Raw genomic sequence first — 15,128 nt, 5'->3', positions numbered from 1 at the left:
GAACGCGAAAGTCCGGATCAGTTTACAGCGAATCGAACTTGGAAATCGTTTCATTCACATCGAATATCCCTTATTTTTTTTTTTCGTAGGAAGTACTCATTCAAATTATCTATGAATAACATTCAGTAATCTTAATCCCTGCTACGGAGATTTAATCGCTGCATTAATAGTAATATTATTATTATTATATGACTTCCTTAATATTTAGTTGCAATTGTTTTTCTTTACCTAATCTAGTAGGTTTTATGTAACGTAAAAGTCAAATGTAAACATCAATATCAATGTCATTTTTATGAGAGTTGGTAACCATAGTGATGAAATATTGTTTAATAGTTAGTGAAAGTTAAGCAACTATTGTCGTTTCAATAATAACAAGTTAGTTGTGTGCTTTAATAATTCATTTATTTAATTTAAATTAGATTCATTAGGTAGAAAACTATCGGATTTAATAATTTATAAAAAAAAACAAATATTTTCATAAAAATCAAGTCATAACGACAAATTTCAATTAAGTCAATAACTTTTCACAATGTTAAATCTGCAAATAAATATTAACAATTTCATTTAATTGGTGGCTCTGATCTAACTTTTACTAATTAAATTATATTTTTTAAGTTGTATTAACCGCAGACTTTCTACCTGGATTTATATTATAAATTTTCATTATATTGAGAAGAAATTACATAATGTAACACAACAGAAAATGACTTTGCACTAAATCATTAATGAATAAACATTATCGATTAAAATTTCTCATCTCTATACGTTTCGTAATTCATGATTATTAAAACAAAATCAAATTGGAGATGATTCATATGAAATGATTAAAGTGTATATGAATTTATCTATTTTACATGTTTATTAGTTCAATAATTATTGCCTTAAAAATGCCCTGAGTCATATTTGAAATGTTGAAACTCTGATGTTCTTGCGACATTCGTAACTGTGTAAGTCTTCGTAGATTTATTTGTTATCGAGAGGTTTTCTTATGCTTCACTGATTGCATAGGAAACGTGAATTGACCTGATGATAGCAATGTGCACGATTTAATTGATCGAATGCAAAGATCACGGTTCTTTAATTACGTAAGAATGAGATGTTTCTCGATCAACACACATTTCGACGCGTTTTCAAGAAATTGGAACGTCGCTATTATTTACGTAAGTAAATATAAAACAATAATAACTTAAAAAAAAAACAGTGTCGAATACATAAAATATTGTCAGTTTGTTCTCTCTGCTGTCTCGCTCGCACGTTTTTCAAATAGAATTATTTCATGTGCGATAAGATACGGGGGACACTTCAATAGATTAATTGCGAATCGTAGGTGTCTGAGTGAATTTTCACAGTTCCAGGTGGTGATCCGAGCGAAAGGAACCTCGGAGTGATTTAAATTAGGAGGAGAATTATATCCTGAAGGTGCCGATATTTCGAAGATGTATTGCCGCAGGTAGAGAAGTGTGGTTTTATTGTTTTTTTTATTTGGGGGATTTGCGAAGAAAGCTGCAACATGGATCTGGAATCGAGGATGAGCGTCGCGACGACGTCGGGTCAAGGGAATTTGGCCGAAGGTACGTTCAGGAGGCGGACGACGGAGATCCTCCAGTTCACGGAGAAGACGTGGAGATGGTCGTACTTGAAGGTGAGTTCGCGGAGAGTGCGTGAGTCGAAGCTTCCAATTGGAACCGTCGAGGGGAGTAGCAACGCTCTTTCTCTCACCCCGCCAGAAGGGGGTTGCAGAGAAAGAGGAGAGAACTAATCAATAAACCATTTCGGAGTCGCAGCGGCAAAAACCCCCTCGACGGTTTCGCATTCAAACAAAAAACCATGCAATTCTCCTCGTCCCGGTGCGAAACGAGGAGGAAGAGAAAAATTGACCAACATTGAAGCCCTAATTATAGCCGGACTCGCATTATAAATAAGTTTTCTGCACGCCCCAGTAGTGTATTTACGTTTTTCGGTGAGAGAGCGCAAGAGAGAAATAGGGATTCTCGTTCGGGTAGCTAGCTGTGAGTGCAATCTGGAAACATGCGACGACGATCCTTGCTGAAATACCAGCAGGACGTGCACGTGCTTCTTCATCCCCTCGGATCATGAACATCAATAGAGGTATTTCGTAAATAAGCGCTTAAAACATATGTTCATCATCATGATCATTACTATTACCAAGCCCGCAATACTCTAGAGATTATCCATCGCTTCAAACCTTAAACGCGATTCGCCAATTCCAAGAACTTAATCAATTCATAGCAACATAAACAAACAATATTTAGTGAATACATAACAACTTTCATTAGCAACAAAAAATCGCTAAGCAACGTATCCTACTAGCAATTAAATTAAACCCCATAAAACTACGTTTTTGTTTTTTTCTAGCCAAAGGGCACTATACTATAGTTACTACAATATAATTACATAGCTTCGCGTTATCGAATTATAAGTTTTTTTTTTATTATAAATATATATATTTCTATTGAAATCGATCGTAATCTATTTATCGGTAAAAATATTCTAGAGAGAGATTTTGCAGTCGATTGTATTTTTAGTAATATTCTACGTAAAATTGTCGCCTAATCCCAAGTCCACGTTATATAGTAACTAGCTATGAATGAGGGTAGTGACAAAGCAACATTAAAAGAAAAAACAGCTGATATACACTCTCTCTCTCTTTCTTATCAAAATTATGTACATTCATTTCTTACATCAGTGATTTCCAACGTTTGAAACTGGGAATATTTATGTTTTCTAAATAATAAATATAATATATAAGTATTATAAATTTAATCCTTAATTTCCTACATATGCAAACTAACTTTTACAATCAACGGGAAATATTCAAAATTAGTATTGTTATCAACTTATATAATACATAAATAGTTTTAGAGCTGTACTCTTTCGCAATTGTTAGTGTTTTTTTTTTGAAGTTTTTAAACTTTCTACTTTACTATTATTACAATTTGGAGAAAAATACAAGTAACTTATTTTCGAAAAAGTTTGCTTATATCTTTATACTTTTCTAATTATTTACATATTTTTCAATACCACTGATAACAATACCACTTACCTTATTCTATTAGTGTACAGATCTTTAACTAAATTATTTTCCAAATTACAATAAGTGTATTTGTCAAAAATAAAATTTCATATCATAATTTAAGTGCGCGATAGAAGTTTAACTTAGTTAAAATATGCAATGAGTTTAAAAAGAACGTTAAATTTCAACCAATTTGCGGCACGACTCAACATTTTGTTTGACGTTTATAACATGTTTTTGACACTTTCACAGTAGGTGACAGCTGTCATTTCGCGATCCATTTAAGATTGAACGTGAACGATAGGTTGAGAAACGCTGGTCCATACTATAACAACTAACGTAACATTATACAATGATTACAGTCATAATAAGAAAACATTAGCTTGCATCGCATTTGTAAACGATACATATTATAGTTCACTTGTTGAAATATCCTAAGCGATTCATACTCATATATACTGCGAATATTAACATTTGCACTTTCCACAAATGCATCATCAAATCTGCGGTTTCGGAATAAAGCAATGCTTCTAAATTTGGGTAAGCGCATGTTTTATCGTTAATTTAAGAAACACGGTAACAATTGTAACAAAACTTAGTACATTAACTTTGAAAGTATATTTTAAACGTATACTTGAAATCTTTCAAATTGCAATCAAGTTGAGATATTTTAATATCTTCTAGGTTTATATGAAATTTGCAAATTAAGGTCAGCTTGATTTATTGGTAGAAAAACAAATGTAAAATGACATTTAATTATTATAATTTATTGGAAACGATTATGAGCAATTATGTGATTTCAATGTTACGTTTTTCTTTTCTTGTCGCTGAAGATCGAAGTTGGATGCAATCATTGATATATTATAGAAAAAAAACTTATATAATAATTGCATTTTTTTTTTGCATACATAAGTTATTATAAATATAATTTTACATTCATTTATATATATATAACAAATTGTTTATTTCTATTTATTTTTTTTATTATTTATATACATTTTTTACACTATTTATTATTCATTTCGAACAATCAAAATCCCGACTACAATAAAAATGTTATTGTAGAAATTTATAATAATAAAAGACACTGTCAGGATTTCGATATAGACGGGATTTTGATTGTCGGAATTATGGTAGTCGGTATTTTGACATAGTCGGGATTTCGATATAGTCGGGATTTTGAGCCAGCTGAGATTTCGATACACTCGGGATTCCGAACGTCGGGATTTCGAACGACGGCATTTCGAACATCGGGATTTCGATAGACGGGATTTCGGTTGTTGGGCTTGCGATTGCCACCGGCATCCAATACATCATTTTAATTTTGAACTTGTTTATGTCGTTTTCTATTCGTATTTCCTCTTGAACCTTGTTGTATTGTGCAACGCCCTGCACCAGCAAACTCCTGTTCATTATGTTAGTTGTATTTCATTCCATTCTTATATTTCTTCTAGTTCTCGTATGATGAATGGGTGCCGCAGCCGAAGGACAGGCACATCCGGGTTTTTACTAATTTGCGTATTAGTATGTTTGTCTGTGCCTCTATTAATATCCCCAAATTCGGTATATGCGTGTCATGGCTATTTAATTATTTTCTTAAGCTTTGATTGTTCTTTTTTTAATGCGTTTAGGCATTCCTTTAATGTCTTTCCCCACACCGCCACACCATACTACATCAATTAGCACACTACAGCATTTAAAATAGTTTGCAATCGATATGTCTTGGATTGATTAGATTAGAACAAAATTTATAATTAACTTAGTGAAAATACTATTCGCATCATTATTATCAGTATTGCAATAAAATAATATTCAATTATACATTTCGCTAATAGTGTCAGATCACATCTATTTTACAGATGATTTGAAACAAGTGAGTGTTTCTTTAGTAAATATTTAATATAACGAAGGTAACTATGGTAATTTCATTAGTAACCATAACAACAAAGTATTAAATTGACAATTGCAGCTGTCTTAGAAATTGCTTCATTTTTTTTGTCAATTTCTTTAAGGAAATTTTACGCTTTTCAGTTTATCTAATAATTATAATTTCAAAGTATTGTCGTCATGTACAATCGTATTGTAACAGTCCACGAAGCAATTATTTTTTAAGTAATCCTATTAGAATACAAGGATTTTAGTGATTCTTATAAAGTGTGAGTATTTTTTTTTATTTTGATAATGAAAGAATTTGATCTTTTACGAATATAATTTAACTAACTACCATAATTACAAAGCATCTACATCATATTTAAACGGTTTTTAGAACAATTAATTTTTGGATAAACCCATTAAAATTGAGCTAGATATCTTCGATATTATAAAGTAATCTATTTTTTTTAAATATTTAATTGAACTAATAACTACAATTTTATTAGGACAAAAATCATTATTTTTCCTTAAAAAAAAATGTTTTGTTAATGTAAGTTAGCATTGGGGGATATTATTATTATTCTATTTTTGCGTGAACGTGAACACGAATAGCACACAACACACACACGAATTCGGAACAGGACCGACCGTTAGAAATGTATTATTATTATATTTTTATTGTTGTTGGGGCCAGTCCGATTTTGGTAGTGTACTCAAAATCAAATATTCTAATCGTCATAAGTTGTTAATTGTTTAAAGTTTTTTTTCGTGAGCTTAGTTAATTGAAATTATGTCGACAAGGACGTTCGCATTTTCTACTGGAATGGAATTACATGGAGTAGACTTTATGTTTGGGTAATCGATACAATTTGTTTACTATTGCGTTACGATCTTCTTCTATTTCTTTGATAAGAAACAAAAGAGAATTTATATATATATATTGGGTTTCCAACGATATCTCTGAATGTATTTTACGCACGCGAAATTCGCGACTGATATTGTTAAACTATGTAAATATCCAGACACAACATCGCAATGGTATTTATGTTATTAACAACTACATTAATTATTTAAATGTTCAATAAACATGCCATCTATTCTTAGTTATTAATTAATTCCAATGAAAACCATTTACTTTTATAGTATTATATAGAAAGAGTGTGATTTATAAAAGGTAATTGTCTATTTGCAATTTTAGTTAAAGTTAAAATTAGCAAAAACAAGTACAGGAATATAATTTAAAATATTTTCTAAAAAGTGTCCATTCCTGATTTTTTCTTTCAATAACATCAGCGTTTCTCAACTTTTTGACCCAGTTTTTTTACCTATTCTTCACTTTGACACATATTTGACAGCTGTCGATATATTTCTTCAGAAATGAAGCAAAAAGTTGTTATACAATTGTATAAAAATCAGTGTGATTTATAAAAGATAATTGTCTGTTTGCAATTTTAGTTAAATTTAAAATTAACAAAAACAAGTACAGGAATATAATTTAAAATATTTTCTAAAAAGTATCCATTCGTGATTTATTTAATAACGTCGGCGTTTCTCAAACTTTTTGACTCAACATAACAAAGTTTTCCACCAATTCCTCACTTTGACATATATTTGACAGCTGTCGATATATTTCTTCAAAAATTAAACGAGTTGTTATTCAATTGTATAGAAATCTGAGTGATTTATAAAAGAAAATAGACTATTTGCAATTTCAGTTAAAGTTAAAATTAGCAAAAAGAAATACAGAAATATAATTTGAAATATTTTCTAAAAAGTGTCTATTAGTAATTTCTTCAATAACATCAGCGTTTCTCAACCCTTCTCATCCAACATAACAAATTATTTCACCAATTCCTCGCTTTGACACATATTTGACAGCTGTCAATATATTTCTTCAAAAATTAAGCAACGAGTTGTTATTCAATTGTATAGAAAATCAGTGTGATTTATAAAAGAAAATAGTCTATTTGTAATTTCAGTTAAGGATAAAATTATCAAAAAAAAATACAGAAATATAATTTGAAATATTTTCTAAAAAGTGTCTATTAGTAATTTCTTCAATAACATCAGCGTTTCTCAACCCTTCTCATCCAACATAACAAATTATTTCACCAATTCCTCGCTTTGACACATATTTGACAGCTGTCGATATATATCTTCAAAAATTAAGCACCGAGTTGTTATTCAATTGTATAGAAAATCAGTGTGATGTATAAAAGAAAATAGCCTATTTCTAATTTTAGTTAAAGTTAACAAAAACAAGTACAGGAATATAATTTGAAAGATTTTCTAGAAACTGTCCATTCCTAATTTTTCTTCAATAACATCACGTTTCTCAACCTTTTTGACCCAACATAACAACATTTTTCACCAATTCCCCACTTTGACACATATTTGACAGCTGTCGAAATATTCCTTCAACAATGAAGAACTTAATAAATTTAACACTTTTTAAATTATTATATGCTTCGTGTAATCTGCATTTTTTTTCTTTCGACTGATTACATTAGACAATAAAGAAATGTGATTGGATATGACAATATTTAGATAAAGGAAAATCTAAAACGCGGAAAAAAAAATCATTATCGCTATTATCGTGTAGATTCGAGATTAGGAATGGTACTAAATGGACATTAAGTGTAAATTTAAGTAATTAAAAGCATGCTCTAAAATACTACGAATTACATAATTATTTATTTTGATAAGTATTTAAAACAAAAAACATTCTTACAATTTACAATGAAATCTCATTAGGTTTTATCGTATGCTTTTTTAGATTTAAATACAATTTTATTTGATTTGCAATTGTTATTTGTTTACTGTTACTATGAGATATCAATATTTTTGTTATTTTCATGTGTATTTCTATTATGTAGATATAGTTGGCACAAACTAGGTTTCAATATGAGACCCCAATTGTTTATAACCTATTTATTGTCGCTTTGACGTAAGGTGACAGTTGTCATTAATAATATAATGTGATCTTATGTTGTGTCATAGGTTGAGAAACGCTGAATTCGAAAAATTAAGTTTGTACATATTATATATAAGTTTAAAATTATAGCAATATTTATCTTCAGTATTATAACAAAAATAAATTGAATGAATCTGCTGAATCCGATCTATCGATTTAAAACGTGCCAAGAAATTCGTTAAATGTATGATTATTATCGTAAATGGGAACATTTCGACACCGAAAAGTAGCGGCGGCGGCTCGGAAATCCATTGTCATTTCCATACTAGATTTATTTACGTTTTAATCAATGGCATTCGCCGCTCTGATGATGATATCACATCGGGGGGGATTTAGAAATTCCACTTAAACTCGATTTCATAAACGTGCAATAAAACAATAATAAGGAAGGTTAATCCCCCTGAAACAATACTTTACTTTTAAAACATGTTTACGGTATTCGCGTATATTTATGTACATTCTGCGGTTCTGATACTGCAATTAAATTGACATTTACATGATTTTCCATCTTAAGAAGTGAATGCGTGTTGAAGATATTAACATAATTTTCATGTATGGAATTCATGGAATTAATTGAGGAAATTAAATATGAAAATTGATATAAGTGAATAGCATTGCATCGTTTCTAGATTAGCAATCATTTAGTCTTTAATTCAAATGCTAACATACATTATATTATCAAATCATAAAATGTACAATCTGTGAAGCAATATTTACAATAATTAATATTGTATTAAATAAATCATCCTTAAATGTCAAATGACATTAATAATGTCAAAAAGAAAATACAAATATTCTTATCATTTCTCATAGACTTTAGTAAATTATTGATAATTAATCTATTTTATTTATAAAAATAAAATTCATAATTACTATGCAAATAGTTTGAATGTAATCAATGTAAATTCTTCTAATTTTATATGATCTTACGGTTACGGTAATTTTCTGTTTCAGGAGCAATTTAGGATAGCTGACTTGGAGAATCTGTACAAAAGATACACGGACAAAATAAACAATGGGTACTTCTCATTATTTTTGATATTACAATGTCTCTTAGTCTGTGTCACTTTTTTGTAGTCTTAGTTTATAATATGGTAAGCATAGGTTTACGAGCAAATCGCCATCAGTCGAATGTAAAATCGAATGCATAATGCGTGTCCGTGTTGCAGGAAAATGAAACGTTACAAAGAGTGGTGCCCGATTTAATACTGTACGCGGTGGCCGGTGTAGTTCCAATTGTAGCGATATTCCTGTCGGAGAGTTACGTGAAGAAGCACCCGGATCTCCTCAACTATGCATCCACAGCGGCCTTCCTGCTGCTCTTCACGTTGGACGTGGTGCTACCGATCTACCATAATGTGCAAACCGCAGAACTGGGAAAGCTCGGCATCAGACCAACGTACACCACTCACCTGGTGCTCGCGTGCCAATATTCTTCACGGTACGCAGCACTTCCACCGCGATGGCATTGGGCATCTTCGTGAGCGTCACGCACATCCTCATCGTCATTTTCTTCACCTACAAGAACTCTCCAATATTAATCCAAAGAGTACGTGATTTAGTAAATTATTAACTCACAACTAATTACTTCGATTTCTGCTGCAGATAATCGCCGACAGCATTTACTATTTATGCATAAACGGCGTCGGGGCCTATTTTCGTTTCATCAATGAGATGATGAAGCGCAGAGGTTTTCTGGATAGACGGGCGTGCGTTCAATCAAATCTAGAGTTAACTTTCCAGAAGGATCAAGAGGTATTCCAAATAAATTATCTGTAATTTGAATCAACTGATATATTCTTATTTGTGCAGGAACAACTAATGTTAAGTATTATACCGAAGAGCATCATCGAGATGGTCCGGAAAGATATTTCGGAGAATTTCAAGTCGATGAAGGTGCAGACTAAACCTTTCGGGTTAGTAGAATTTTTATCATATTATAAAATTTTATTAATATGATACAAATTCTATTAACCACAAAAAATTACAGGAATCGTTATATTGTTCCACACGATAACGTGACGATCTTGTACGCGGATATTGTCAACTACACGGAGATGACCACAAAGTTAAAACCAGTGACGAAGCTCGTGGAGACATTGAACGATCTTTTCGGTAGTTTCGATGATGCGTCGGAAGCTTTGAAAGTGCTTCGCATCAAGTTCTTGGGGGATTGCTACTACTGCGTGGCAGGTCTACCCCCAGACAATATCCCTAATCATGCGGACGCTTGTGTCGATCTTGGATTGAAGATGATTGAGATTATTAAACGCGTCAGGTATTCTAATTAACTTTAATATAGTCAAGAGGTAAAACATTCTTGTTTAGGAAGAGCCGTAAATTGGATATAAACATGAGGATCGGTATACACTCCGGGAGCATCTTGAGCGGAATCATAGGCATCGCCAAATGGCAGTTCGACGTTTGGTCCAAAGACGTTCACATTGCTAACAAGGTCGAGAGCACAGGAAGCCCAGGGTAATTAATGTTCAGCCCTCAGATTAAATTCATTCTCATAGCAAAATTTAGAACGTTGAATTTATATTCCGCAGAAAAGTACATATCACAAAACAAACCAAAGATCAACTGACCAAAGATTACAATATGGTTCCAAATAGCAGATGCAAGACTGATCCTTTTCTTAAGCAATACAACATCGAGACGTTCCTGATAACGCCAGAGGTAAGTTTAAGGTTAACGCTTAGACCCAAAAAAGTTTATATGAAATTATTTTAGAAGGAACCGGAGGAGCCGCCGTGCGCTAAAGTCGCGGACGTCATCCTGAACCCGAGCGGTCTGGACAAACGTCGCGACACGTTCCAGAGGAAGCAGGACTTGCGGAAGGTCAGCTCGACGCCGAATCTGGGAAGGCGATTGACCAGTCGCAGGATCAGCGGGAAAATCCCTTTACCAAACATCGAAAAGAAAATCAACAACAGCGAGAGGAGGACGAGCGGGCAAAATTATAGGGAATCGTTGATAAGCGGTCGAATGTCGGACAGGAGGACCGCTTTCATGGACAACAACATCAACAGATATCAGGAGATGTTGCAATTCACCGACGACAAACTGTCCGAGGCCATCCATTCAATGCCCTTCGCCAAATACGAGTAAGAGCGAAGATTCCTAAAAATTTAGATCGTTAATTCACGAGTTCAGTTTGCAGCCAGTGGATCAAGAAGTCCGATATTAATCCGCTTTTGCTGGTCTTCAAAGACTTGAAGAAGGAACTCAACTACTTCCAGATTCCCGATCCGCTGTTCCGGTATTACATGCTCACCGAACTGCTCATTCTGATCGGCGTTTTGCTCATCCAAAACATCACAGTTCCACAGTAAGTATAACAGTGATCTCGAGCAAATCAATAAGTTCATTGTTATCCTTTTCGTTCAGCTGGGATTGTACCACTTTTCTGGGTTTGGGTATGATGGTTTTCGTAATAGTTATCTTATTGCCTTTAACTTGGAGCAGTTACATTTGGAACACATATTACCACAAGATCAACAACAACGATTCAGTCAGCTATTACGACGATAGCAATTTATCCGATGAACCCACAGCTGAAATAAACATCGACGATAAACCTAAAAATAAATTTATATTGCTACTATACAACATATCAAACACGATTACCATCAATGTCTTCTGCCGCATCACAATTTATCTCTTCATTTGCGCATTATTTGCGCTCTTCGTTTTCGGAGATTTAGTAAGTGTTAACAATGATAACTAAGTATTATAATTCGATCGAATTATTATTTTAAATAATTTCTAGTTCCTCTGCAAGTACGGAGACACATCAATAAATGTTTTAAAAGAGAAGCCCGTAAATGATTCCACAAACAACTGTTTTGTGCCATGGGTAAGTATTTAAGTTTCGAAAAACCTTAAAACTATACTAAATAATTAAATGATTAAAGCACATGACTCAAACATGCGGATTGGCAATCGTAATGAGCTTCCTTTTCCTAAAAGTCCACGTGTGGATAAAGTTCTTCTACGCAGCAACCATCACGATAGTCTACTCGCTATTCATCTATCAAGCCTCCGATTTATTCGAGGTTTGTCGTCGTAAGACCCAAAATAGATATGATTTCCTAATCACTGTATCCTGCAGGACAGCGAAACGCTCAGCTTCCAAATACCCACGTGGATAGCGCACATCATAAGCATAGTCTATCTGACGTTCACTTTACATCTGATCGACCGTCAGGCAGATTACATGAACCGTCTGGATCACCAGTGGAATCTTCAGCTGATCAAAGAACAGGAAGAGGCCAACTTCATGCGATTAATAAACCATTACTTGCTGGTAAACATTCTGCCGGTCCACGTCGGTAAATCATATGATGTTTATCTTTATATTATTGTTTATTTATTGATGATTGCATTTAGCTCATAGATACTTAGACGTGAACCGAACCAAAGAGTTGTACTGCGAAGAGTACTCGGACGTCGCAGTTATGTTCGCCTCCATTGTCAATTACAATTTGGACGACACGGAGGAGAAATTTTTCATGCACATAATGCACGAGATCATTGGAGATTTTGATAAGGTAATTAACGAAATACTTATGAGTGATATTAACAAATTATGAATATTCACAGCTATTGGTGAGAGACAAGGAGAAGGACAAGAACAAGATTGAAAAGATCAAAGTTGCCAATTGGACGTACATGGCGGCATGCGGATTGGCGCCCGGCGATTCCACCTACAGCGTCGTGGACGATGAAACGCGGAAATCTTACGTGGTGACGCTTCTCTCGTTCGCGGTGGAGATGCGCAAAGTGCTGAAGAAGCACAACAAAGAGAGTCTCCAGGATTACCAGCTGAGGATAGGCATATGTCACGGCGAAGTGACGGCCGGCGTGGTTGGATCGAAGAAGCCTCTGTACGATATCTGGGGAGATGCCGTGAACATTGCTTCCAGGATGGACAGCACCGGTGAATCCAACAGGATTCAAGTAACGGAAGATACGGCGATGGCTATAGAGTCGAGCGGATACAAGTGCGAGTTCAGGGACTTCATTTTCGTGAAGGGCAAATCGCAGAATGGTATTCCCGACGTGCCCACCTACTGGGTGTGTCTGGATGACGAGGACAATCTGATCCCGATCTGCAACAATGAAATCGATGAAGAAATCTCTTGAATATAATTGCGTATATATTCCACAACTCACTCATGACTGATGCAAACCCAAATACGGTTCGTTGCTGTGCAAAACGAAGATTAAGGAAAACAATTTTCATGTCGGTAGATACCAGTGTAATGTAATCAAAATGTAGCGTTTATATAGAAAATTATTTTCCTAGAGCTGAAACGCGCAAGTGTTCATATTATTTTTGTAAATTAAAACCAATGAAGCAAACAAAAAATAACAACAACAACAACAACTAATACTACTACAAGAAGAAGTTCGTACTGTTTCATTTCGTCTCTCTTTATCTCTCCGATATTTAATTGGACTCTCTACCTTCGATACGAATCATGCGGCGTTGCTACAAACAATCGACCAATTTTGTATCTTGACTTGAAAATTTTGATATTTTTAATTGTATTTATTCAATGAACAATAAACAATATTATCTAATAAATGTTCAATTACTGCTATAAATCAACCAATAGCTGAATAGTAAATAAGATAAATAAATTCTGAATATAATTTCAGAAGCAATTTAGGATAGCTGACTTGGAGAATCTGTACAAAAGATACACGGAGTTTATATGAAATTATTTTAGAAGGAACCGGAGGAGCCGCCGTGCGCTAAAGTCGCGGACGTCATCCTGAACCCGAGCGGTCTGGACAAACGTCGCGACACGTTCCAGAGGAAGCAGGACTTGCGGAAGGTCAGCTCGACGCCGAATCTGGGAAGGCGATTGACCAGTCGCAGGATCAGCGGGAAAATCCCTTTACCAAACATCGAAAAGAAAATCAACAACAGCGAGAGGAGGACGAGCGGGCAAAATTATAGGGAATCGTTGATAAGCGGTCGAATGTCGGACAGGAGGACCGCTTTCATGGACAACAACATCAACAGATATCAGGAGATGTTGCAATTCACCGACGACAAACTGTCCGAGGCCATCCATTCAATGCCCTTCGCCAAATACGAGTAAGAGCGAAGATTCCTAAAAATTTAGATCGTTAATTCACGAGTTCAGTTTGCAGCCAGTGGATCAAGAAGTCCGATATTAATCCGCTTTTGCTGGTCTTCAAAGACTTATAAATTATCTGTAATTTGAATCAACTGATATATTCTTATTTGCGCAGGAACAACTAATGTTAAGTATTATACCTAAGAGCATCATCGAGATGGTCCGGAAAGATATTTCGGAGAATTTCAAGTCGTTGAAGGTGCAGACTAAATCTTTCGGGTTAGTAGAATTTTTATCATATTATAAAATTTTATTAATATGTTACAAATTCTATTAACCACAAAAAAATACAGGGATCGTTATATTGTTCCACACGATAACGTGACGATCTTGTACGCGGATATTGTCAACTACACGGAGATGACCTCAAAGTTAAAACCAGTGACGAAGCTCGTGGAGACATTGAACGATCTTTTCGGTAGTTTCAATGATGCGTCGGAAGCTTTGAAAGTGCTTCGCATCAAGTTCTTGGGGGATTGCTACTACCCCCAGACAATATCCCTAATCATGCGGACGCTTGTGTCGATCTTGGATTGAAAATGATTGAGATTATTAAACGCGTCAGGTATTCTAATTAACTTTAATATAGTCAAGAAGTATTTTTTTCTTGTTTAGGAAGAGTCGTAAATTGGATATAAACATGAGGATCGGTATACACTCCGGGAGCATCTTGAGCGGAATCATAGGCATCGCCAAATGGCAGTCCAAAGCAAAAGACGTTCACATTGCTAACAAGTTCGAGAGCACAGCAAGCCCAGGGTAATTAATGTTCAGCCCTCAAATTAAATTCATTCTCATAGCAAAATTTAGAACGTTGAATTTATATTCCGCTGAAAAGTACATATCACAAAACAAACCAAAGATCAACTGACCAAAGATTACACTATCGTTCCAAATAGCAGATGCAAGACTGATCCTTTTCTTAAGCAATACAACATCGAGACGTTCCTGATAACGCCAGAGGTAAGTTTAAGCTTAACGCTCAGACCCAAAAAATGAGAATTTCAAGAATTCTTAAATCTATCGGTATTTCAAACCTTTTAGGAAATTCCAGTTTTCAGTTGAAATCATTCAATTTGTAATCTACAAT

General features: G+C 34.2%; 3 protein-coding genes across 3 annotated transcripts; all 3 read left to right on the top strand.

The window, feature by feature from the left end:
* Positions 1 to 1,695: 1,695 nt before the first annotated feature.
* On the top strand, positions 1,696 to 13,594 carry LOC108566477 (adenylate cyclase type 8-like). Its single transcript, XM_017926377.1, is given in 17 exon segments — positions 1,696 to 2,109; positions 8,835 to 8,974; positions 9,050 to 9,302; positions 9,305 to 9,429; positions 9,486 to 9,635; positions 9,693 to 9,796; positions 9,871 to 10,158; positions 10,209 to 10,358; positions 10,433 to 10,562; positions 10,617 to 10,990; positions 11,047 to 11,214; positions 11,274 to 11,589; positions 11,656 to 11,742; positions 11,801 to 11,941; positions 11,998 to 12,217; positions 12,276 to 12,436; positions 12,489 to 13,594. Coding segments are annotated over 16 exon segments (3,258 nt in total). The 5' UTR covers positions 1,696 to 2,109; positions 8,835 to 8,926; the 3' UTR covers positions 13,032 to 13,594.
* On the top strand, positions 13,064 to 14,109 carry LOC108566470. Its single transcript, XM_017926367.1, has 3 exons — positions 13,064 to 13,087; positions 13,622 to 13,995; positions 14,052 to 14,109. The coding sequence occupies exons 1-3, from the start codon at positions 13,064 to 13,066 to the stop codon at positions 14,107 to 14,109; spliced, it is 456 nt and encodes a 151-aa protein (XP_017781856.1).
* A 421-nt stretch (positions 14,110 to 14,530) lies between these two features.
* LOC108566473 (adenylate cyclase type 7-like) lies at positions 14,531 to 15,074 on the top strand. Its single transcript, XM_017926369.1, has 2 exons — positions 14,531 to 14,603; positions 14,654 to 15,074. The coding sequence occupies exons 1-2, from the start codon at positions 14,578 to 14,580 to the stop codon at positions 14,799 to 14,801; spliced, it is 174 nt and encodes a 57-aa protein (XP_017781858.1). The 5' UTR covers positions 14,531 to 14,577; the 3' UTR covers positions 14,802 to 15,074.
* Positions 15,075 to 15,128: the final 54 nt, after the last annotated feature.

The sequence above is a fragment of the Nicrophorus vespilloides genome, unplaced genomic scaffold, assembly GCF_001412225.1.
Source record: "Nicrophorus vespilloides isolate i.1.1-1 unplaced genomic scaffold, Nicve_v1.0, whole genome shotgun sequence".
In the NCBI taxonomy this organism is placed as follows: Eukaryota; Metazoa; Arthropoda; class Insecta; order Coleoptera; family Silphidae; genus Nicrophorus; species Nicrophorus vespilloides.
This window is presented reverse-complemented; position numbering and strand designations above follow the sequence as displayed.